The sequence below is a fragment of the Hippoglossus stenolepis genome, chromosome 12 (genome assembly GCF_022539355.2).
Source record: "Hippoglossus stenolepis isolate QCI-W04-F060 chromosome 12, HSTE1.2, whole genome shotgun sequence".
In the NCBI taxonomy this organism is placed as follows: domain Eukaryota; kingdom Metazoa; phylum Chordata; class Actinopteri; order Pleuronectiformes; family Pleuronectidae; genus Hippoglossus; species Hippoglossus stenolepis.
In genome coordinates this window covers 17,152,381-17,179,236 of record NC_061494.1, presented here as the reverse complement: position 1 = coordinate 17,179,236, position 26,856 = coordinate 17,152,381, and the positions used below count along the sequence as shown (strand labels likewise).

The 26,856-nt window shown below is 42.8% G+C and overlaps 1 protein-coding gene across 1 annotated transcript; it reads left to right on the top strand.

Moving 5' to 3' along the window:
• Positions 1-1,595: 1,595 nt before the first annotated feature.
• Positions 1,596-3,667, top strand: hmx2 (H6 family homeobox 2). Its single transcript, XM_035172999.2, has 2 exons — positions 1,596-2,075; positions 2,802-3,667. Exons 1-2 carry the CDS (start codon positions 1,787-1,789, stop codon positions 3,350-3,352), a joined length of 840 nt encoding a protein of 279 aa, XP_035028890.1. The 5' UTR covers positions 1,596-1,786; the 3' UTR covers positions 3,353-3,667.
• Positions 3,668-26,856: the final 23,189 nt, after the last annotated feature.

Below are 26,856 nucleotides of genomic sequence, written 5' to 3'. Positions count from 1 at the left end.
CCTGACATAAAAAACAACAACGCGTGTAAATCACGCTCTGCAGCCATGTGGTGTCCACTGTCTCTCCGCGATGAAGCAATCTCACTTTGCAAAAGTCGTCTGAAAGTGATGAAGGCGGCTGCGCTGACAAAGGTCTTTGTTTGAAAAGAGCGGCATATAAAATAAACCCATTTAACTGTCATTGCAGATTTCACGCCTTATGTGTAACCACCATAAATCCAGCACCCGCACCGACTGCCCTCATATATTTGCCCCCCTTTCAGTAAAGCCTCCCCTGCGTGGGCGTTTTGTTAAGATCGTTTAGCAGCTGCTTGGCCCCGCTGCCAGTGCGCGATATTTACGCACGGATCCAGATGCGTCTGTCTGGCTGTTACGGTGATGATGACGACAGAATCCACCGTCAGCATCATCACCACCACCACCGTCATCATCATCATCATCGGCGGCGGCGTCTTCTCCCTCTTCCAGCCTGATTCCGCACCGAATGCCGGTTGTGTGGCTACCGGGGAAAGAGCTGACATGATGATTAAAGCTGACCATTTGTAATGTGTCTGGGGCTCCCGCACAAAGCAGTAAAAGAGGGATAATGTGCCCGAACCGCCAGATCAAGCCCCGCAGCTGTCCCGCAGACACACACACACACACACACACACACACACACACACACACACACACACACACACACACACACGAGAGAGAGAGAGAGAAGAGAGAGAGAGAGAGAGAGAGAGAGAGAGAGAGAGAGATATAGAACATGGGTGGTGTGGTGGGAGGAGGTGGGATGCGCGCCCCCACCTCTCACAACACGCGCACGCAGCCCCCACCATCTCCAATCAATTAGTCAATCAATTAGCCGGCCTCCACTCCACGCGCGGCCATCACGAGGCAGATTAGCTCAGTAATGATCAAATTAATTCTTAATCGCAGATAATGGACGCGGAACGAGTTTATTATTTCCAGGGAAAAAGTAGTCGGGCCTCTGTGTTAGTTCCAAAGCTGTGCGCGTGTCACCGTCACTCAATTTAGGATATTGGTCTGCATGCATGAAGTCACCATCAGTTGACTGAAGCTTTCTCTGGTTGTACAGGTGACATGTTGCACATGAGCAACATTAGATTAAACAAACTAAAACTGTAAATCTGTGCCATACCTGTGCCACATGAGCTGCAATATTCTAAAAGGCAGATTGAGTAAAAATCTAATATTATTATACATAATCTCATATTTTTTTAAGGAAAAATGTGACACTTAAAAATGTAACAGCCACGTTTTAATTCATTCAAAACCATACTAGCTTTTGGGATAGACAGATTTAATGTTGTAAAAGTTAGAAAGAGGTAAATATTATGACCATGCTTATGTTCAAATTAGAAATATTACTGTAACTGTTCCAAATGCAGGGCAGAGCAGTGCTGGTCCCCCTCAGTCCCCTCGCTCTCCCCTTCCCATCTCGAAACAGTGACAGGAGTTTGAAATTTCCGGGCTTGTGTCGGAGGCTGCCATTGGCCCATGGAGGAGGTTACCTACATGCAAATGAAGCGACGCAACCTTGCTGCCTGCGATCCAGAGCGTGAGGAGGAGGACCAGGAATACACTCATGTTCCCCGAGCTCTAGAAAAAACAAGCTCAATGTTAAAACTCCACAATTAAACAGGCGAAGGGGGAAAAGGGGAGAGAGGGGGGACAAAAAGGCGCTTTCGTAATTGTTACGCACCAGAAAGCAATAACGGAATACAAGGGGGACAGACCGATTCAGTCAATACTTCAATACTGTTATGAAGCGAGAATGAGCAACGCAGAAGACAGCGGGAGCAAGTGCTCGTCGGGCCCGATTTCCAGCTTCACCATCCAGTCTATCCTGGGCACGCCGTCCGATGCGCCGCGCTCCGGGACCAAGGCTCTCTCCAAGGGTCCGCCGCCTCCGCCGCCGCTGCCTCTGCCCCTGCAGCGGAGGCGCTCGCTGTCGGTGTCCTCCTCCGAGGAGTGCAGCGGCGGGGAGGACTCGGCGGACTGCTTCTGCTCCGACACGGGTCACAGCGAGCCATGCAGCCGAGCGCACAACTTCTCGTGTTTAGGTGAGGATTACTATTCTTTTCTATTTGACTATTATTGTTGTTACTGTCACTGCCAAATTTGTGGAATAATATTATTATTAGGGAATGAAACAAATGGTTAAAGTGATACATAAATAATTACAAATATTTCTAGCACACATTTGTTGACACTTTACAGTTATTTATTTACACTATAAATGTCATGAAATCAGGCCCAATTAGGTGCCTTCTTTTTTTTATATAAATAAACAACCAGGCCTGTTTATTGTTTTTGTTTGCACTTGAGCTCACATTTCATCAGCCTGTGTTGGTGACACTCACACGCAGCTCATGCACTTCCACTTGTTTGTTATGTGCAGACACTATCGTCCTCCTCATCATCATCACAGCGGCAGAGGAGTGGAAGGTCGAATAATTACCTCCCCCTGTCTTTCCTCTCGTTTCAAATTTAATTGAGCCCGCTAATTGATGAAACCTGTTTCCAAAATGGCTGCACTACACGTCGTCAATTGAGCGTTAAATCCACGGAGCGGGGGTTTAATTAATAGCTTATACTGTACACTCTGGGTTGTTTATTTAAAAAAGTCACCGGCTCGCAGCAGCAGTCGATTTAACAAGTCAGAGTTCACACTTGACGAACTCTCCAACTGAGTATGTTAAAACAATGTAATATGATTATTCCCCCCTCTCAGTAAAAAGCATGGTGGAAATATATTTATTGTGCCTCTCCCCTGGTGGTGCGTTCAGGTTCCGCTAAAGGACTCATGCCTGGGAGCGGCGCGCTGGCACGGCGGCCGCACCTTGCGCACCAGCCTCTGCTGAAGGACTATAAGGAGGAGCAGGACCGGCCGTGCCGCCAGATGTCACCGCTGTCGGAGGAGAGACACTCGGACGGCGCGGACAAGCAGGGCAACTCGTCCAAGAAGAAGACGCGCACGGTTTTCTCCCGGAGTCAGGTGTACCAGCTGGAGTCCACCTTCGACATGAAGCGCTACCTGAGCAGCTCGGAGCGGGCCTGCTTGGCCTCCAGCCTGCAGCTGACGGAGACTCAGGTCAAGACGTGGTTTCAGAACCGGAGGAACAAATGGAAACGGCAGCTCTCCGCCGAGCTGGAGGCGGCCAACATGGCCCACGCCTCCGCACAGACACTGGTGGGGATGCCGCTGGTTTTCAGAGATAACTCCTTACTGCGCGTCCCCGTCCCGCGGTCTATCGCCTTCCCGACGCCCCTGTACTACCCGGGGAGCAGCCTGTCAGCGTTACCTTTATACAACCTGTACAACAAGATCGAGTATTGATTGACTCTGCTGTATGTGCACCACTGCAGTCCACGTAAAAAAATACACACATTACTACAATACATTCATATAAGTGTCTCCACATTAACCCCTGTATATCAATTGTACCACTTTATTTGTTAAAAGAAAATTATTATGCAGCAGCTGTGCGTCTCACGAGAAAGCCACCAAGCTTCCCTATATGTATAAAAATACACCATGTGTATAATTAATTATAATAATTTTGTACTTTTATTTTATTTTTTCTTCTTTAACTGGTAAAACACTGGAGTTTAGGATTCATATCACGGTCGAGAAAATGTTTTTATTATTCATCACTGGTTTGTCAAACAAATTGCAAAAGACCAGTCAGTCATTTTATTCCACCTGACAGGAACTAAAACTGCTGACAGGAAGAGAACACTTCTTCCATTTAAAGGGGAAAATATCATTGTTTCTATTGTAATTTAGATCTTCAATAATAACCTTCTCATTCAATAAATTTTCTATTTCAGTGAAAATTGGGCTGGCTTGGTTTTATTTTATGCACTGTTCATTTTTGTGTGCTATAACTTTACTATTAACACGACTGCAATTTTCACACGGAAGGTAAACATTTTGTGAAAAAGGAAAATGTTATTTTATTACTCAATTATGTCACAATTTTTTTGTCCCATAAAGAATCATACAAACACATTCTAATATGAGACATTAATAACCCATGATAATCTGCTATATTAAAGGACTACTATACTTTTATTAGCTGCACTTTTCACTAAGTACAAATTAAGAGAGGAAAAAGAGCTGGTGTGAAATTATATAAATATTGTATTTTACATTAATGTTGGCTCTTCTTTACATCTTATCTGGTTGTTGACAGGTGTATTTCAATTTCATCTCTGGAAGTTTTTAAAGGGATGTAATGTTGAACACAGTCGTCCCTCTGCAAGACTCGTACTGTAGCTTCCATATTTGTTTGACTCCTGAGCAAATGAGCCTGCAAGCAGAATAAAATATGTTAAATTGGGTCTGAACCCTGCAGATGTTTTCATTGTACAGAGACTTTTAAAGTCCTGCTTTCAGATAGATTTTGAATTTAAAATCATCGCAACTGAACACGGCACTCTCTAAATCAAGAGGTTGATAATATGAGCAATTTTTCCGTAACACATTTATAAATAGAGGTATCTAAGACGTAGATGAAGGAGGGAAAAGTCAGGCACATACTATCACAAGCCAATCGTGCCTTTGGGCGGGATCTTCTCTCATTTGAAGTCTGCCTCCCGCGGCTCTCCAGCATCAGGCCTTGTAAGAGGAAACCTAATAAAGAGGCATATTGTCAAAGTTCAAGACTCTTGCTGTCATTAATCGAAGCCGTTCTCTCTTCTCCATCCGCGTAATGAGTGACTGTATCAGTTACACTTGTGACTGTCCTGCTAATTCAGAAGCCAGTTGAGATTTCCACTAGGGTCCAGCGCAGCGAATCAATTCACACTGTCAAAGTTTAATTCACTAACTCATAACAATTCAAACCCATGCAAATACAAAACAGCCACCTATAGACTCATGCACTCACTGCCGAGCACACACACACACACACACTCACCAATGTCCCGTGGTTGATGGGGAGCGATAAAACTGTGTCATGTGGCAGCTTTTCTTGGGTGTCACATTATCTACAAGGGACCCCCACCACCAGCAGCAGCAGCAGCAGCACCCCCATGCAGCACCCACCCAACCCCTTCAACGCATCCCACCAATCTCTCACTGTGTGCTAATGGCTACATTACCTAGCAGAATCATGACTAGCTAGGCTCCGCTGCCCTGCAGATTATGCCTGACCCAATTTCTGCAACAGCCGCCCTGTGTTTCTGGGAAAATGGATAGCGTTAGACAACAGCAGTGATTTATGGGTAACTCCGGCAGCACCAGCGAAGAGGTGAGGTGCAGGGGGATGAATATGTGACAGATAGGAGAGGGAGAGAGAGACAGATAGGGAGAGGGATCGGGGACCGTAGCGCTTATGAAAAGGAGCAATAGCTTTGGTAGAATGAAGCTGTTTATTAGTTTCCAAGTGGTCATTATGTCATCAGGTGTGACGGCAATGCGACACTCTTTTGGATGGATGTTTACACCCCGCTGACTTGTGGGAAATCTGCATGACCTGTCACCTGAGGTTGTTTGATTTACAAGACAGGGCGAGAGAGACAGGGAGACAGAGAGAAAGGTGTGGAGATGAGCAAATAAGAGAATAAGAGAGAGAGAGAGGGAAAGTGAAAGGAGGAATACAGTAGGCGGGAGGTATATAGGGGGGAAGGAGTTCCATGTAACTATGTATCACTGCAATGGCAGGTGTGAATTACAAATTTTAATAGCCGGGCAATGAAAATGATTTGAAGTGGTTTAAACTGCAAAGAGACAGCGACTGGCATGGTGATGAAGATTTGTTGAGATGATGTGTTGTGCCTTAGGATTCATCAAACCTGCCTGGTAAGGTGAAAAGCAAGTGTAATTCACTCCACGCTGTAATTTATGATGGGAGTAATGGAAACTGTGGGCTACACACAGTGTGGAGAGGGAGCCGCAAAGACGGAGAGCACTGGGCAAATTGATTCTCGGGACAGTTTTTAGAGCATATTTACAGGATCATAATGAATTATACTAAAACCTGCGGATATCACCTCTTTTTACATCTTGAGATAAAATGATGGAGATCAAAACTAACTTAATAGAGATGCCATTACATTTAATCAGGCTGCAACAACATTATATATCACTTTGCTTTTTTTTAATTTATAATGTTCCCTCTACTTTATGAAGATCTCATTTTTTTTACATGTCCCATCCCTTCATCACTTATTTGGCTGAGGGCTTTTCAACTGCCTCCCAACATATTTACAGCCATTTGATTTAAAGAGGGTATACGGGCGTCATTTTAGAGTGGGAGGTTATGAAGTTTAACACCGAACGAGCAGATGCAGAGCCGCGGATCTGCCCCGAGACAAGAGTTTTAAAAGCGATCGCGATGCATTAAGCCAGACAACTCTCAAGACCTGTTTGCTCCCTAAATGAATTTGAGGGGAGCGTAACAAGGTTTTTGAGGCAGGCCCTGTCATCCACCGGCTTTAACCAGCTTCTGTATTTATGGGTTAATGGTTAAAAAGGAGAGCTTGGACCAGAAGCGATTTTTCATGATTCTGTTTTATATCAACTGGAAATGAAGGAGCTGAAGGGAAATTGTGTTTGCCCCCTCCTCTCCTCCTCCTCCTCCTCCTCCCAAGCCCAAACCCTTTCTCCTTATCAGGAGAGGAGCATGCTACTGTATATGAGGAGAAGGGAAATGGTGAATGCAGAATATGGATAAAAGGTTTAAGGCTTAAAAACTTTGAGAAGCTTTGAATGAAAACAGGTTTTAAGTTTGTTAAAAGGGGGAAACCAAGTTATCTTAAACTCATGGCTATTTTGAGATGTTTGTAACTCAAGATGAAATCCAAGCATTTGCATCCCCAAGTTAAACTCCCCAAGAACAATATTTAACCCAAAAACTGAAATGGTGCTTTAATGGCAAAATGCATTATGCTCCATTGTTAAATTACCAACCATTTCTTGAACTGCCCGATTTGAAGCCCCATTCGGCGTCCAATATGCATCAAACTATTTCAGGCTGCAGTGCGTGTGGAGAACTCGGCTATTACTCTAGAGATAAGTCCATTAGCATTACCTTTGACGTAATAATGGATGTGAGATACAATTTTCTGCTCTCCATTTTGTATTTGTAAGGATAATAGGGGGATTATCTTGAAGGCCTTATGCTACACACTCAAGAGGGAGACCACATGGAGGACAGAGAGCTCTGCAACAGTTGTTTTCACATCCTCCCCTCGCTCCCCCAGCCCTTCCCTCTGCTCCAGAGAGAGGCCGGGAAGATAAAGCATGTCATTATTCTATTAAAGACCTACAATTTTTGTAATGGGACTTGCAGCGGTCGGCAGAAGTGCAGGCAGCTTCTTCAATATCCTGGACATTATTTGCTCGTTTAGTTAAATGATGTTTCTAATTCCCTCATAATTACTTGTAATGAGGCTGTCTCCCTCATTTTGACATGGCTACATCTTAATACAGCATGGCATTCTCTTTTAGGAATAATTACCTCTCATGAGGCCGGGGAGCGAGGCTGGGGTTTGTTGTGCGCTGCACATGTGGCAAATTGGCTTGTTTCCTGCCATCTTCTCTTCCCGCAAATTGGTAAATTAAGTTTCTCGGCTGGAGCATCAGAACTGTTAAGTTTGCTTTCTTGGCTCCTTCAAATGATTGGCCACACTGACGGGGAGATATTCTGGGTTTTGTCTCATTAAATGTCGACTGTTTATTTACACAGTATCCTGTTTATTTATAGTATACAGCGAATGTTACGGCAGCAGCTGAACGAAGGGAACATTTGTAAAGGGAGCAGTTTTTGAAATGATTACCTCCTTATTCAGTCGTGTATTCCAGATCACAGAGCAACAACTATACGTAGAAGAATTATAAAACAACTCTTAATCTTAAATCTTTTTTTATTTTGGACAATTTTACATGATTCATTTTTAAAGAGAAAGGCTTAAAATCTGAAAGTTAAAACTGTAGTTAAATGTGATTTATAATAAATTAATTTGCAAGGAAATCCACATGGGAACAAATAAGGTTCCTTTATCATAGGCAGGTAGAGCCATAAAATACAGCTGCACGGCTGCTGTGTCAACAAAGTCAGCAGAGCCTAATTTCCATATCATCAAGGGAACTTTTTTTATTTTTTTATCTCAGAGATAATACAAAAACATTTGCATATCAAGAAGTTTGAATTTGAAAAGGTAAAAGACAAAGTATTTATCATCCCAGCTTTATAATGAATTTCCCTCTCCAGTTTGCTGTACGTAAGCAGACCTGTCTGCGATGTCCCTCTGAAATGATCCTGCTGCCGTACTCCAACCGCAGCCGTCGCGGGGTTGGCTGAGGGTTTTTTATTTCTAAGTGCTGATGTGTCGCAGACAGTTTGGCTCTACAAGGGCCTGTTATACGCCGATTAAAGAGAGGGAAGGAGTGCTCCCGCAGGGCGGCCTTGTACATTTACCCTGACCACAAAAAGGTCTAACGTTTACGCCCCAGTGCTGACATGACCTTCAAACAAGGTCCCTCTGCTGCCTGGGTAGATACTGGAACTGTCTGGAGGAGACCTGCAGTGAAATGAACAGACAGACAGGAAGAAATCATATCTTTTGTATCAGGAGTGACCTGCCATATCCTGAGAAGTCAGAAGATACGGCTTTCATTAGGAAATACAGGAAAGGGTAGTTATTTTTCCCACTGATAAGTAAAATGTGATTGTGATTTTCCAAAAGGCTCTTGTCAGTTTCAGTGAATTTCGGGAACATGATATAAGAAAGATCTTTTCTCCATTAAAATTGGCTGCGTTGAACAAACTGATAAACACAAATGGCCACTAAATAATTCAGAACTAAATCCAGTCATCAGTTGGTGGGAGACAAACACATCACTCGCTTATGTTTTTATTTTTGAGAGCACAGAGATTTTCAAGTGATCCTCTTGTCTTCGCTGGGTCAGTGATCTGTTTGTTATGAGATTTGATATTGAGCTCTTTTTAATATTGAGAGTTTGGGATCTCTTTGTAAAGACCAAGTGGTCTCTTTCAGCTGCAGGGGTCTGGTGTATAGAGAGATGATCTGTCACTTCAGTCTGAGGCCGACTGCTGACCACATAGCCTGCAGCACAGCAGCAGGGAGCACAATGAAAGCAGCACACTATCACCTGACAGCTAATTAGGGATCACTCCCCTGGAAGGGAATACATTGTCTTTGAGGGAGTGAGAGAAAGAAAGCAAGAGGCTGCTGAAATCCATGTGAAGTGTCAGTCAAAGCCACATGGCACCTGCTATTTGTAAGGGAAGAGAACTCTGTGGATTTGCTGATATTTCTGGTTACAACTTGTACATTGTTAATGCTCTACCACTATGATAGTAAAATAAGTGAGCTGGCTTTAGATAGTTCAATATAAACTGGTTTGGTCCCACAGGTCCCACAGGAGTAAACTAAAATATCTCAACACTCATGTAGTCGTCTATTAATCTCACACCAACTGTCCCTAATTTTGTCTGTCACTGTGCCCAATTTGTGCACAATAAGTGTGTGTGTGAGTGTGTGTGTGTGTGTGTGTGTGTGTGTGTGTGTGTGTGTGTGTGTGTGCACATATATGCACAACCAACATGATGAGTCTATGGTTTATCCAAGAGACCTGGGATTTCTTTGAAAACACATTTGTAACCATTAGTTGAGTGTAAGGTTTCATGTGCAAAGTGCATCCTCTGGACTGGTGTCAGAGTTTCTGCGGGGCTCTGCAGCAGCCTCTCTTGGAGGACAGTGGCAGGAGAAGGAGGAGGATGGAGGTGGCGGTGGTGGTTGAGGAGGGGGAGGGGGACCACTGGAGCCGAGGCGTCCCACCAACAATGCATCATGGCAAGCAGTGTGTAACCTGAGCCCCCCCTCTGGCCCTGGTGAGGCCTGCCCCAGCGCACTCCCTCCTGGCACCCTTTGCACCCCCAAGATGCTTCTAATGAGATTTGGTCAGCGAGAAAACAGCTCTTCAAAAGAATCGTCGTCACATTAGAAAGTAATTAGCCCGGCCTGAGGCCGAGGATTCCCTGACCTGACTAATTTTGCACCCCTAAACAATCTGTCTTGCTGCTGGGCGGCTGGTGAGACACGTTCTCGGTGTCGTGGGGAGGAGGTACTTCGGCAGGGGTGATTCCCATGGTCCTGCAGGTGAACAAACACCACAGAGGTCATCGGGAAAGGTTACTTGGTAATCCATCTGAGGTAACGGTCTGCAGGTACATTTGAGATATATAAAGGTAATATAAAGGTAATTGTACTTGAGATGTGAGGAACAGGATGGATTATTCATCAATTACCAGATGCTTTACTCTAAAGCGATTGATGACTGATTTAAGTAAAATTGTAAATATGAAAATTAGCTACAAAGTTGTAGAGTCTCATACGTATAGCTGTTCTAACTTTGTCATTCAGGAGTCTAACATGGATGCAGCGTTTTTTTGCAGATCAATGCAGAGAAACCATTTCAGCACTTGGCCACCTGTTCCTTCCAAGCCTGCAGGGTCCACTGGCAACAACCATTCCTCTCACTATTAGACAAACTAATCTGATTGGGAAAAAAACAGAGGTGGGGAAGGGCAGAAACTTACAAGCCACATGCTGCAGGGTGGGACTCGACACCACCACTCCTCTCTTCCAATGTCTCTGATGGTTTAAGAGCTGCTGTAGCCTTCAGCACTATCGGACTAACACACAGCAGGAGGTAGAGTGAGACACACAAAAGGAAAAAAAAGAGAAAACGTGGGACTCCCAATGAAAAACACACACAAATAACACTGATTTTAAATTGTTAATTGAGTTGTAAGACCCAATCCATTTATCTGTTTTCCAATAAGAATATGAAGGAGCTCTACATAATTTGAATCTTACATTTCTTGTCATTTCTTTGCCATTTGAACCTTTTCCATAATAACTCCTTAGAAAAGTGTATGAATGTATAAGCTGCAGAGAAAGACTCACTTCAAAGCCATCAGTGCTGATGTGGTAAGACATTAGAGAGGGCGAAGGAAAACGTTCACTTGTTAAACCAGCAGGACTCAGAAACACTGTGGAGCAATTGGCCAATTAGGAAGTGGTGCACCATGTCAAACTCATTTGCAAAGGGAAGGCTTAACCCTAAGGGTTCGAAGGTCGGGATCAAAGGGTGTCCCCCATGGGACCGCACAGGGATCCTTGAAGAAACGCTGATCCCAAGCTTTTGTAAAGGAATCTTCTAATTACAATAAATCTCCACTGGAAGGTAAAGACAGCGGTGCTTGGTACAGTGGCTATATGATAGCTCTTGCCCAAGGGCCTGCAGGTAGCCTATAGATGTCTGCAAAGAAGACTGATGGGAGATAGTGGTTGCCACTAGGGTAGTGGCCTCTCATTTGCCCAGGTCAGAACCTCAGAGAGCAATCACAGCTTTGGCGGCTCAGGCTGACCAGCACCTCTGAGCCTTTGTAGCCTCTGGTGTGTAACTGGGTCTTTGACCTTGCCCACAGATTAGTATCAGTATCAGTATTAGTACTGGATTTAACTCTCCCATTCTCAGCCCTCTTTCTTTCATTGTCTTGTTTTCTCACAAAGGCGTGTCATGGTTGGGTTCCTTTGAAAGGATCACACTCCTTAAATAAGGATTTAAGCCCTCCACTGTGAACCTTTGAGAATAGTATGATTTTTGGACTCTGATTTCTTTTTTTATACTGTAATAGATGTCTTACTTCTGCTAATACTAGCATTATGTGACACTATTGACATTTCAGCTAACAACTTTAAAAATTGAGATCTGTGATAATGACATCTGCACAATAATAACAGAATCAAATGCTGAGCAGATCTATTGAATATAATTGCATCATCTTAGGGGAATATGGGTTTCAAAGGCTGGTGTTTAAAAGGTGACTAATACAGTCACAACATTCAGTATTTTACATGGCGTGGTTATGTTGAAAGCGATGCCTTAGCGATACAAAGGCTTTTCACCAAAATGTCCGGACCCAATTTAAGGGGACATTTCCCAGAGTTCATGTGGGAGACAGGACATGACGCATTAATTCTGCTGCTGAAATTCAACATTTTTGTTTACAACACATCCACACTGGCATAGCTAAGTTAGAGAATCTTGTTGTCTTTCTCTATCTTTTTCATCCTGAGATAATAGTATCCTTTTTGTTTTGTTTTTCAGTTTGGGGTCCGTCTCATGTTAGAATGTTTTAGGGTTAGGGGCTGCTGTATTCTCACATGGGCTAAATCAGACATGCTTCAAACAAGGGGCTGGCAGGAAAAGTTCAGGAACATTTCAGGAAAGTGTCTGGAGTTCAGTGCATGTCTGAAAGCAGATTAGTTAAAATGACATGTTCAATTTGAAACCAATATCATAGCTTAAAAAACCCAGTGTACAGTTGGTCTGCTGAGTGAATCCTCAGCTTGCACACTTTAATAGCGTCCATTAGGACCCCATGATGGTTGTGAGGAAATCAGCAGTTGTATGTTCAACCCTCTACATATTGAATCTCCCTTGCAGAACAACCTTCTTTGTTACCGCTCCGAGCGAAGCTGTGTGACGCTCTCTGTGCCTCTCAGCGGGCTCCACCATCGGCCAAAAGGGGGAGGAGAGGGGAAAAGGAGGGGAGAGTATAGCAGTTTGCTCTTCCTGCAATTAGCATTCACGGTTAGCTAAGCAGAACTAATGCAGCGAATCTTTGAGTCTCGCGTTACCTGTCCTCCACTGCCGGAGTACCTGCAGGCCAGATTAAACTGTAGCAGTATGACAAACCCCTATGTATCTGTTACAAGCCTTTTATTATTAGCTGTGTTATTGGTAATTCCCTTTGAATGGCCATGACAAAAACTATGCATTGGCTAAGGCGGACTTAAAAAAAAAAGAAGCACAGGATACTGCATGGGTGTGGGTAAATGGGTTTAGTGATACTACAACAAACAGAGTGAGAATTACACCTGCATTGAGGGAGCTTTGTTTGGCAGCACCAGCGGATAACGGCATCACTCCCAGCGGCACATTTTGATCCGACCTGTTTTAAGTTGATGTGCTTCCCATGACAACAGTTAGCCCTGTCACGTGTCAACATGAGAGGCTTCTGCCCTCAAACACTACTCCCAGTCCGTTAGTGACTTTAATTTTGTTTAATGGCCTCGTCTTTCAGAAAAAAAAAAATCCTTTCTTCCTCCATTAAAAGGTCATCGTCATTCAAATGCTCCGTGCCTCCATTTTTATATATAAACCGTTTTGTGTCTGGCAGGGTCATCTCCGGTATGTTCTTTAGCATCTAGGTCAAGACTGAATGATCTCATGACTCCCTTTTCAGCTGGGACCGGATCAGGATATGGGCTCACCATGTCACCATTATGGGACGTGGAGGAAACTACAATGATCTCATGAGTCTTAAGTGACACAACAACACGGCCACTTAGTCGACGTTGTCACGCAGTCCCAAGAAAAGGTCGTAGCCCATTGTTGAGCAGCAGGACTTAGGTTTCTGCTGTTGATTGTGAATGTTTGTCTGCCATTGAGTATCTCAGAGTCTAATTTGATTGATATTTGTGAGTAAGTGACTGAAACACAATCGCACAGCCGCTTTATTTTGTGTTGTAAAAACAATGGATAATCCATATTTTCCTCCCTTTTCTTCTCTGCAGCAGGTTGATTTGCTGTGTTTATCCTCAGCTAATCATTATCACTTCTCTGATGTGTTGTCTTATCAGTTACAAACAGGTACAAGTGGTGCAAGTGCTCCCGATTGATCCGCTAAAGACTCCCACCGTGATGAGGCCACCGTCTAGTCGCACGGAGCCCAAGGAAGACACTGCTCAAAATCAATAAGTCTCCCTGTGACACTGGTTCTGCTAAAGTCTACACTTCTTGGAGCTCATCGAAGGGCTGTGTAAGAAATCATTGAGAGAGAGAAGTGATACTCTGTGCCACAATAAAGCCGCATTGATGATTTTTAATTGCACAAGTTCTGAAACCTAACCAACCGCAAATATACTTTGAGTCCATTTTGAACTCGAATCACACTCAGTAGAGCGCATACCCGTACCTCATGGTCCCCTTAAATTCAACGAAGCTGCACCAAATTGAACAAACTCATAGATAGCAGTTCCCTAAATAAGACAGATTTTTTCCATCAAGATCTATGAATTATACCCTAAAAATCCATATCTCTCAATGTTTCAAAATTTATAAACATTTCCATGATCCGCACCAAAATTTATTGGCTTCTTCCCTGACCCATACCGCTCCCTTCCACCACGTTTTATGCTGATCAGTCCTGTAGTTTTTGGGAAATCTTGCTTACAAACAAGCAAACCAACAGGCAAAAGGACAGAGGTGAAAACATAACCTCCTTGTCAGAGGTAACAATGGCTTTTGTTCTGGAAAAAAAATATAAAAAATCAGGATACAAGTAAAATTTTTCAGTAGTTTGCATTCCACATTCATTTTTGTGTGACCAGACAAAAGTTAGACTTTTCTCAAATAAATCTGCTGCTTGGCTTCACTTCACCGAACTGTAATTCTCTCATCTACACCGTGAAGGACAAAAATGTGATGCTATGGTGAAAAAAAAATAAAAGTAATCAAGGCAATCAAATCAGTCATTTCTCGAAAAGGTTGAGGCACATTCTACAAAATGGTTAGAGGCACTTTCATTTAATTAATGTTGTATTTCTGTGTTTAACTTACATGGTTTTAGCAGAAAATTGATAATGTTGCCAGACAGAAAACTGAAGCTATTTGCAGGGGAATTACACCAGAGTGTCGTAGCAGGATATGGATTTAAAAAAGAAAGAAAAAAACACATTTCATTGCAGGGCTTTCATCGCCTGGTGGACACAGTCTGAATCTGACTCAGTGCTTCAGTTTAAATCAAAGCCAGAGTGAATTATCTTAACTAAACAGACATTTCTGACAGACAATAGACAGAAGTATTTCATGAATATATATTTCCCGCTTTAAATCAAGCCACAAACTCCGAGTGCTTCTGCCTCTCACGCTAATATTTCTGTTTGTATCCCCCTGTCTCCTTGTTGAACCGCAGCTACTTGCCTCTACTTGATGTCCAATCTAAATAAAAAAGATTGTAATATAATAAAGGACCCATAGTCCCTACTTATACAGTACTTATTGAGTGGAACATTGAGATTTATGTAACTCCTCTCGATGACAGAGAAAGGGAGAAAAGGAGAGGAAGAGGGAAAGAGAGTTTCTCTATGATTGCGCGGAGGGGGGAGTTTAAGGTTACCAACTAATTTCTTAGTCGTTACCTGCCGACAGCATCACATCCGGTCTCCTCTGTGTTTTTGAACCTGGAACAGTACAATCTGTTATACTGTAGTGATCATCAGCTCTTCCTCGACCAATGATTACCAGTAATTACCTGTTTTTCTCTCCCTCCATCAATCCCTCCTCCTCCTCCCGCTCCCTCTCGTCCCCTTTCTCCCTTGAGCTATTACCCTAACTGGCTGTTGTGGAGCAAAGAGGAGGTGTGTGGAGAACAAGGCAGGCTTTTATGGACTCCCCACCAGCGCCACTCCACACCGCTCCATTTTGAAATTATCGGGTCCCCTTGCTTTTGAAGTCTCTGTAAGCGCACCCTCCTATTTACGAGATGGCTATGTACTTAAAGGTCACAGATTGATCAAGAGGTCCTAAAGATGGCCTTTTCACTGAAAGCACCGCAATACCGAGGCTTTCACAGGCCACATCTGTGGGGGGGAAAAGAGGGAAAATAAAATGTATCACTCCCCCAAAGTCAGGCATATTCAGACTGTAATGCACAATTCAATTTACCCTGGAAAATGCCACAATTGAGTATGGAATTGACAATGAGCTCAGCAATTTATCAGTGCTTTTTTGTCCATTTCTATTGGCTCAGGCTTAAGCTTATTTTACTTCCTGATTACCCACAGGTCATTTCACAAACGAGTCGGACTCTAACTTTGTTTAAACATGAGACCTACACTCCATTGCTTTGTCCATTTCGAAAAAACACATTTGACAAACGCACAGAAAGAAGAAGCATATTTCGACAGAGTCCAGGCGGGAAATAACAATGTTAAGCTGACAGTATACTGAAGTCCAGCAGCAGATATACAAGGAGTATGTACACAGTGCATATTTTTTCGAATAACTTAATTTATATCATTACGGGAGGTAAATGTACATATTTATTTTTCCCCGCAAGAACCATTTCTTGCTTAACAAAAAAACCCATTCGATACAACACCACAACAACTTTCACTCATTATAACACATAATACATTTTGCCTTCACAGTTTGGTAAAAGAAACATTTTCGTTTGATAAGATAATCAAAAATAGCCAAGTCTAAAGAAAAAACCCAGTCGCCCGATTTCCATTGCAGAAAGTGTGTATTTGTGGGATTGTAGTAATTTGTCCATATTTTTGTCTTTTTTTAACTGTTAATGGGATTCTAGGATTTTTTGGTGGGAGGCAAATAATAATGATTATAATGATGCATGATAGGATGAATATTCATCCATTTTCTGATTATAATTAAGGTAATTTAGTTTGTTTGGATTGTCATGTATTTTTCATACAGCTGTTGATTTATGCAAGATATCATGGTTTGTTGTGCAGCAAGATGTTATGTTATCACATATCAGTCTATACTCCGGACCCTAAAACAAAGAAACCAGCTTAAATCCAGGACTGTCCATGTATTCTCTAGTTTCAAGCTGATTACCTCTGTAAGGACAGACAATGTCTTTACCTGCTGCAGCCCCACACATTTCAAAATTCATTTTACTGTAAATATAAACAAGGCTCCAACATCTAAGCATAAATCACCATAGAATGTTTCAGTTACAGTTTCTTTAGACTTGACTGGATATTTTTCTCATTCTTACAAAGAAATCTAATCTATCATTTTACTTTTATTTACAAATTCTTGGTATATACTAAATGTTCTGACATTTTGTTTATACAACATTATGAGGAACCTGGAAGAGTTGTTTTAAATACACAGGATGAGTAATAGGACATTATGCGGCTGCACATTATTTCAGTTCAATGAGGATTAAATATGAGGAGCATATTAAACAGTGCAGAGCAAGATGGAGAGCACCACAGTCTTGATTCAGTTGTATATTTGTTTAACTAATGCAATCCTCTGAATCAGAGTGTTTGTCTGAGGCGAACTCACCATATGAACACCGATGTGTCAGCACCAAACAAAGCTGTGCAAAGACCGAGCAAGCTTCGTTCATCACAGGGTCCCGAACTAAACCCACTCTGTTATTATTATTGATAGTCAGTGCCTTCAGCCTGTCTTATTTATCAGCCAACTTGGGATGAATGGGAAACGGCCAGGCGGCACATATACGGTGCCAATTTGACCCTGTGTTTTAAAATATGTACGCTGCGAGCACCGGGCCGGGCAACTTGGCAGCAGCACAGACTTTGAAATTGTATTGATTGCATCGCTCACCTATAATATGATGCATGTCACATTTGACAACACTATAAGAAGAGGGGTCAGAGCACGAGGACTAATGAAACTGTTTTGAGAGGGGGGGAGCTCCGAGATGGATGTTGTTTTCTACAACATTAACCTTGCAAATGGCTGCCAGAGAGCAGCGATGCCTCATGCCACACACACACACACACACACACACACACACACACACACACACACACACACACACACACACACACACACACACACACACACACACTCGCTGTCAACTCTGGCAACTTCCTGATGGTTGACATTAACACCAACCTAAAAATATCAAGCCATTAAAAACACCTGTATGTATGGAGCAAAAATGAAGTAATACATTTCCAAATGAATGAAAATCTTATTAGCATCACAACATAACGCTCGTGGCAAAACACTGGGTGATTTGAAAAGTGTCCCCCCCGCTGTCTGCCAACGGATGTGGATGACAGATGAGCGGAGGACGATGTAAAGGGATTGGTGTGGGGCAGGGGCGGGGCTGGGGTGCGAGGGGAGCGGCTATACCATAGAACAGACCCTGAGTTAAATCCCTCCAAAATGAGTAATCTTACATAATAATATCCTCATGTGTCTTGATAAGAGCAAACCCCGAACAAGCCGACAGCATCCGTCAGCATGGTCTATGAAAACCCACTAACAACGTTATGGATCCTGAAGGCAGCTATAGCCCTGGCAAATATGCTCTGTGAACCTATAATTTGGCAGCTATATCTTCTTTAACGACACCATTACCAGTGGCTATCACCATAACCGCATCTGCAGCAACAATCCTCGCAGAACCCATAATGTGAAAATGGGTTAAGATAGCTCCCGTGGACTCATATTGGAGCGCCGCTGTGCTTTTCACACACACAAACAGCCTACAACCCCACACGACCACAGGCACTAAATGGTCTCTACTGGCCACATTAGCTATCTGGTATTGTTTTAACTGGGAAGTAATTAACTGACATGGTCAATATGGGATGGAGAGCCAGTCTTCCAGGTGTTTATAGGTCCCTGGAGTCACGGTGGGGGGGTGAGAGGGCACGGCAGAGCCCATCTATCCAAACTCAATGACCTGACACCTCCACTACAGGCTCACACACTATTAATTATTGAAAAGATAAAAGAGACTTTATTTGTAAAAAATTCTGCTGTCACCTATAACCACTACACAATTTGAATGCTACAGATTTGTGTGATAGACTGCGCCCGTGTATGCCCCGTGTGTGTTTGAAGGTTCATGTGCGGATGAGCGAGTGTGTAGGTGTGTGTTAATCTGACGAGCTGAATGTGCTCCCTTTTTATTTTTTAACACGCTGCGTGAAAAGGTGCCGCGGATCAGTAAATGGCTCCCTCCGCTAATCATTTCTGCTGTAGCAAGGGAAAAAAGGGAAGAGATAAATGTTTGAGTGGTGAGGTTGAGGGCGTCTCTTTCAGACCTGCCCCTACTGTCTGTGAATAAAAGCCTGAAAAGGAGCCACAACGACAGGCTAGAAGTGAGTCCAACTGGGCTTTGAAAAACGCTGCCTCTTCTCCGGGCCTTGGCGCTAATGCATCGGACTCAAAGGCTGTAAGCCAGCGAGAGAGGGAGCGAGCGAGCGAGAGGCGGGAAGAAAGAAAAAGGGAGAGAGAAGAGGGGGTAGAGAGACAGGGAGCTGGTGCTACAGAGGACAAAGAGCTCCAAGGTGTGCACTCGGTATTCAGTAATTGGTAAAAGAAGCTTCATTTCTTACAGTGATTTCCTGTCTTTACCGTCTCTGACAATCCTGATGCTTTTAATAGGGGTATGAGTAGGGGCTATTCTGTGAGCCCCCCCGAATCCCTCTCGAACACCAACCTGTCTGGCTGCTCAATGCTCAGCCTGACCACCCCTCCTGTCTCCCTCGCTCCTCACAAAATGGGAAAAGAAAGAGAGAAAAAAAGAAAAAGCATTAACCATATTCTTTCTGTCATTCTCTCTCTTTGAATACCTCAAGCCCCTTTAGCTTTAATCATTTCTGGATCAGACTCAGTCCAAATAAGCCAAGCCATTTTCTGCACTCAATTACTCCCTTAACAGCATCAAAAGGAGAAAGGATTCAGGTGTAGTGAGGAGAGAAAGAGGGTGAGAGGGAGAAAATTGTGAAGCATCTTCATCTGCCGAAATGCTTTGAATGCTTCGAAAGGCTTCCTTTTTAATGAAAAACCAGTAATAAGAGATGGTTCTGACTATAACAAAATGTTTACTGTCTGTTCGCTGGCTGTGAGCTCTTCACTTTCCCCGGATAAATTGTTGAAGAGAGAGAGAGGGGGAGAATAAAGACCTGACGAAATGGACCTCCAAATTATTACATTTCTACCGAATCCTTCTTTCATTACCAAGGAAAATATATCAGAGGCTACTTCACTCCGAAAGGTATTTTAATAATACATTACTTTTCTCATAACTTCTCTTAACCTTTAGATACAATGCATTTTGGATGAATGCAGCTGTCACGGCTTGGTGTTCAGATAATGAGACATCCAACTCTTATTTACTGTTGTCTGCAAAGTCAGTCCAAACTACAAATAATCCCCGATGGGCCTGAACGAGGGCACAGCTCCAATGCGCCGCTTCTGGATATTTCACGAAATGTATGCAGGAAGTGCGTCTAAATAGGTCGCTCTTTTTCGTAAAGCAGCACTCAATCCATAAGCACGGGCTCCAGGCTTGAAAATGCTGCCCTGTTTTTCCTCATTGTCCAAATTGCCCACATTGTTCTAAACGTCCGCCAGTAGATACAAATCAAGTATGAAATGTGTGAACACCAACAGAGGTCAATAAAGCACGTCTACAGTAATATAATGTGATTGATTTTTCTCTGCAGCTCTTTCCATGCAGGAGTCTGTTGTGTGCACATTGCCGATGATTACACAAAAACTGCTGATGGTTAATCATAATGGCTCAGGGTGAGCACTTTACTTTGGTGCTCCCTCCTTCTCATGCACCGCGCTCATTTCCCCTCTTAGCCAGCTGATGGTCAGTAAGGTCAACATGACACGCACGCATCCCAGAATGCCATCCGCCGGGGCGAGAGCGAAAGCCGCCGTTTGGATGCCTCGCCAAGAGCCTCTACTGGCTGCGGTAGTTTCCCTTCACAGTTTCTCATTATATCAGCGGCGCTTCATTGGGTGCCGGGGTCGAACACTGAGCGCAGTGCGACCGCTTTTCTAGGGTCCTCAACTGAGAAATAATATCTTTGTCTGCCACTGGAATGCAAACAGTAAACAGAGAAAGTAAACAAGTAGATGTGAACCTCTTGTGTTGCAATCAATACTCAGGCCTGGACCACCAAAGGAACAATTCCATCAAGTATCAACATATTCTGATTGAAGCTACTTGTTCGTGTTCTGAATAGCTGGATCTCCTAACACTTTATCACCCTGTCATCAGAAAACTTCTCTTTCTCCTATTGGATTTGTTACTGTGCACATTTTAATTAATATCTTCAACAGGAGCCAGGGAAATGGGAGCTTTGTTGCTAACAAATCCCTCAAATTCTTCACCTTATGAAGGCAAATTTCAAAAATCACGAAGACCTGCTAATAGGTTACTTCTGGAATCATTGTGACCAAAGAGAAGTTTTGCATTTTGGCTATGAGGAGAAAAAAGGCCTCCACAAAGCACCTTTTTAAAACGTACTCAAAATGATAGCTCTGCTCTTTGCTAAGATGATCCTTTACAGCACATGGACAAAGCTGCCAGCTACCTAAGGTGTTAATCAAAGCTACATGCCTTTTAATGCATTTAAACACCCACTTTATATTTTCCACTTTTCGTCGGTCCACAACATAATTTCACCGCTCCCTTATTATGCTCTTTACAGAAGAAAATCCAGGCCAAATGAATGTTCACAGAAAAAGAACAGAAGCTTTGACTCTTAATGGGCACGTTAGCTCAGAAAAGTCTCTAATGGACGATGCTAATTATCCCAAGCTTGGGAGGCCACACAAAGGGAGTGGATCAATATGTGACGCGGCGCGCTCCGCTCATTCATGGATGTTGGATGATGACATTCGCTCAAAACATGGCACTAGAAAAGAGTGCATTGTAAGGGTGGGACGGCGGTGTGTGTGTGTGTGTTTGGGGGCAGCTGGAGGGACGAGGACCAAGAGTGTCTTACTCTTTCATTTCCAATGCACGTTGGCTCAAAGAGGATACCTAATGCTTTCAGGAAGGCAGACAACAGGCGAGGGGAAGAGCAATGTGTGCTGGTGGATAAAGGAAAACAAGAGAAGCGCGGTCTTATTGAATCTGCTTGTGCTGGAAGGTTAACAGGTAGTCTCCGGGCGAGGAAAGTGGTGGAGAAACAGTCGAAGAGAAAACTTTGTTAGCGAGGAGTAGGGTTAGAAGCAGAACTATCGTTGTTCATGAAACTACAGTGTGTTTCTAATTGCTTATGATAAATACAACTTACTGAGAGTGGTCAGTGGTGGACCACGGGGGAGGCCTCCTACCAGGCTTCACACAAATCAGTGAGACGATAAAACACAAAGAAAGTCGGTTGAGTGTTAGATCCTTGAAAACCAAAACACACGAGGAGTTTCAGGTTAACTCTTTTTAATTTTATCGTTAAAAGTTCTCGCGTCTTGTTGTCTTTCTAAGTTCACATCTTTGTTAACAACTTCCACATGTTTTCACTCCTTTTCATGCCGACTTGTATGCTGTGCATCTTCTGACATTTTGTGGCTGCATTCTCACTTGGGCTCACTCTGACCTTTTCTAGACATTTCACAAGGGGATTATTGGGAAAGCAACAAACTTGGAAATGTAAGTTGTCAAAATGATGATCATTCTATCAGGACCACTGTGGTCACATTAGTAAGTAAGCAAGTCATCTTCCAAGAATGTGTGCTTGAACAAAAGTGATTTTTGATTGAGCAACACAGTATGTTGCCAGATGACAAGTTAAAAACTTCTTGGATGGATGACTGCACTTTTTTGAGTGGTCTCACAGAAATAAATAGGTCTGTGGTCTTTGCAGATATTACTGATGGTTTGGGCATGACCCAAGTTTTTTCTATCAATGAGGCAGTTTTTGTGTTTCCGTCAATGAACAATCAATTACCTTTTAAATCTATGTGAAATCATAATGTACCCATTACCAAATGTTTAACTCCCACATTTATGGCCGACCCATACAACCACATGACTGGATCTGTGGTTTGGTATTTGAAATGTCGCCATCTATTAAAGACACTGCAGTTAGGTAGAATACTTCTAATCTGAACCAAAGTACAAGCAGTTAAACTACAGCAAGATTCCTGCCAATATGTTTTAATGTTTAAGAGAATTTTTTTTTCATTCACCTCAGCTTGACTTGTGCTTTATGTTCTGTGGTAGACCTCAAGAGAACAAAGCCTATTGGACAATTCCGTGCCATTGTAATCTGTAGTACCGGTTCCAAAGCCGGTTCCTTGGTAGGTGTGGCATGGGCACACAGCCAAAGCAGGCAAGTGAACATTCAAACTAAAACATCTGAACAGGTAACAGGATCCTCTACAACTTTGGGGGTAATTTGGACACAGTGTGGCACACTTTCTTCGGTGCAATATCCTGCTCTGGTCCCCTCCTCCTTCCTTCTCCTCCCCGGAGAGACACATTGATCCGCTGTCTGGTGAGCCCTGTGTCTCCAGTATCAGGATAATTCCAGGAGGGATTGGTTTTCCCTTGTTACCTTGTAGTTGGGAGCTCGGTTCCTGCCCCTTCCTAATTCTCCCCGCCTTAACTTCCCAGTGGCACTGGGCATGACCAGCAGACAAGGGTCCCTTTGTCCCCCTGTTTGAGGCAGGAAATGGAGGAGATGGAGCTGGACGGTCTGAAGATGCTTCTCTTCCTCTATCTACAACATGCACCTGTAATATAATAACACACGTGATACGCCACTGTTTATGTTCATCATGAATCCATGTGACATGTTTGATCCCTCAATCTCCCAGAGCCTCACTAGTGTGAATCATCTGTTTGATTAAAACGCTACAGCCAAATTATTGCATCTTTACAGCAGCATGCACATATGAGCACAAACACTGCAATCATACCCTCGAAAAAGCGTGTGATCTTCACCAAAATGAGAAATTTAGACTGCCTGTGACATCTGGACATCTCTTTTATCCGGCCCTCATATCCTCTTGCCCTGAAATAATGCAAGAGAGCTGCCGCTACAGAAGTTCTCAGCACACAGGCAATTCTTATTTTCCTTTCATTGTCCGTGCTGGACACAAACAAGCAAACAAGGCTTGAGAGCGCATCATTTCATTTCCATATAGATGAAAAGTGTGCAATGAAATAAGTAAGTGTCCATTTGTACAGAAGACACAATGGTGTTCATCTTGATGCTTCAGTACTGTTGGAAATGCTCCACGAATTACCTGAACAAAACACTAGATAGGATGATATTCACTGCATTGTAATTCTAAAAGGCTGCTAATAAATTTTGCCAGTGTCCGAGCACTTGAGACATAAAAGAGGTTAAAGCAATATGCGAACTGAGATGATAGTTTTTATTCACGCCAGATGTCATTATACCAACCCACAGTAGGCCCCATGTTCCACTTCCTTTTGGGTCATCTAATGTTGCAATGTTACAAGGACACCTGACATGATTCATATGCAGCCACTACACACTCCTGATTAAGAAAAATTTGAAACTAAATTTTACGCCTAGAAGAAACAAAGTCCTGCACCCTGAACAACCATATAGGTAGTTTGTCTCTATATGGTGTGAGTGACCTATCGGAGCAGTAGATAAGACACAGATAGACTTAAAGATCCCTGCTGATAATGAAATAATTTTTCTGATGTGAAACTTTTGATTATGTTTTGGCAAAAAAACAACCAGACTGGTTTTAGTGGAAGATTGTAGTCTGGGTTAAAAACAAGTGCTATGTTACCTTGTAATATGGTTACAATAATAAACATGTGGTCAATGTCATTGAGTGATTCATGGTCAGAGTTAAAAGAAACAGCCTTCACTGTTGGTTAGAAACAGCAACATGAACTCTACGCAATTCAATGTCAACTATATCATTCAAAATTATAATTCAACCTATGCTCTTTCTCTAATCCTTACCAAGTAATTTCAGTTACTTTAGAGCTTTAAAGGATTTCATTTTTCATTTTTATACTTCTTCTTATCCTGATTCTACGCCCACACTGCTGCACAAAGCTGTTCACCTATTTATTCAAAGCTCGGTGCAGCTCGAGTCAGTACCCAGAACCCTGAACTGGAGAATCAGTGTCATAGTCGTGATCAATAACATCAGATATGTTGATGAATCTACAAAGCCCTTTTTGACTGTATAACTAAAATGTATTAATACTGAACGTGCTGCATGACGAAATTGCACCAAATTCGCCATTGAACTTGCTTAGGCCCCCTGCAACACAACCACTAAGTTTGAATTAGATAAAATGAACAATTATTGAAATTACGTACATATTTCTCACATTATCGGAAGATGTCGTGCAGCGTGAAGCCGGAGAACACGGATGGTTGTAAATAAGCAAGGTGGAAAGCAATGCTACTAAATAAGCACTTAACTAAAAACCTTAAAATTTGGATGATATTTTCCCGAATGCCAAACTGAGTTATCGATGAAAGGACTCTGTAATCTGAAAAAAGTTTCGACCAGAGAACCCCACACCGAGCTCTGGAAGATGCAATGATCAAGGTTTGTATTTCTTTGATGTGGACAACCCCAGTTCTTTACCAAACCTCTCAGGACCAGTTCTCAGCCTTACACACATCTCTCATCTTATGATGAAAAAGCTTGTGCGATATCAGACAGCTAAACAATATTTCACTCCCAGGTTCCAGGTCCCATTTGAGGAGATCACATCGGGACATGAAAGCATTCTTTTTTCCTTACATCCAACCCTACTCATGTTTGCCTGAAGCGCCGATCCTCTGATGGTGGTAAATGAGTTAGAGACAGTCCAAGTCTTGGGTAAATGGAGTAGTGAGCTGTTAATGCTGTTCGAGTGGTTGTAACAAAGCACAAGAGGGACATCAAGTACAGAAATCGAAGAAACACCGCACTGTCTTAGACATGTTGGATGATTGGAGATAAGCACAGACAACACATTAACAAGCTGCTCAAAACCGAAGGAAACCAACATGTGCTACATCCATTACGACTGAATCCTGAACTTACTTCAGCTTTAGTATCCAACTGTTGATAACAGTTGTTAGCCAGTTGTCATGATTATTGTGGCAAAGTCTAATTAAGCATCCTGGGATAAATTATGTTAATGTAACCGTTGAATAACTTTTCTCTTCTCATAAGAGGTTAGTTGTTTTTAATCTCGCCCAATTAGCACATTAAACACAAAGTGCTACAGAACCAAGCAGCACTGGAGCAAATGAGCCCACCAATCTAATTGGGAATTAATGAATGCTTTAAAGTGCTAGCAGCCAGCGCAATTGTAATTCAAAACAAGAGAAAATTAATCACAATAATTTCTGGGAGAGAAAGTTAGCATTAACATAATTGAAGCGGAGAGGATAAAAAAGGCCACGGCATCGTTGGGGAGCACCGCTAATCAGCAATACTCCATGGAGGAAATTGTTTGTTATTCCACTTAATTATCCGTTGTACTTAATCACCTAAAAAACAACTGAAAACAATTTTTCACTCCAGTTTTTAGATCACGGAAGATTAACTGCCCAAGGGTGTTTGTTGATGGGTGGGACATTTTTCTGAAATAGCACGGAGAAGCGATGTAAGTTGAGATTTTTACTGCGACAAAACACTGTACAGTACGCTCAGTGTTAAAGCTTGAACTTTTCCCATTCGTTTCCCTCGGCTTTACTTCTTCAAGAGTTACGGCCTTTCACCATTGTCTGGAACAAGAGACACGTTTTTACACCCCGAGCTCGTGAATAAACGGCTTGAAAAATTGCAATTCACTGGCAGCGATACAGTCTGCTGTATATCCTTTGTGTTTTACAGTCCCATTGCAGGTATGATAGTCCTGAACAAGCAGCAACATTTATCCTGGACATGGGCATGATTGTAATGATGCTGGGCGAGAATGTATCTGTTGCTTTCAGAGCATCTGTTGCCAATGCAGGCGCAATGGCATTAGCAGCAAAAAGCCATGGAACATTAACCGCTCCCAACAGAACTTCCAGATGGATTTTGTTCTAATGGCATCATTATACGCTAAATTAAAAGGCGGGTAAATGGAAGTGTAAAAATTTAAATGACTGAGAAAAAAAGTCTCTCAAGCTTGAGCTGTCTTTAGTGGAGGCCTCCGACAGAGAGGTTGGGAGCTGAGCCACGCAATGAGTGTTAATCATACGCATATATAAAATAGTAATGAAGGAATGAATAGTACAGTAGGGTGGCAGTACACATTATACTCTGTT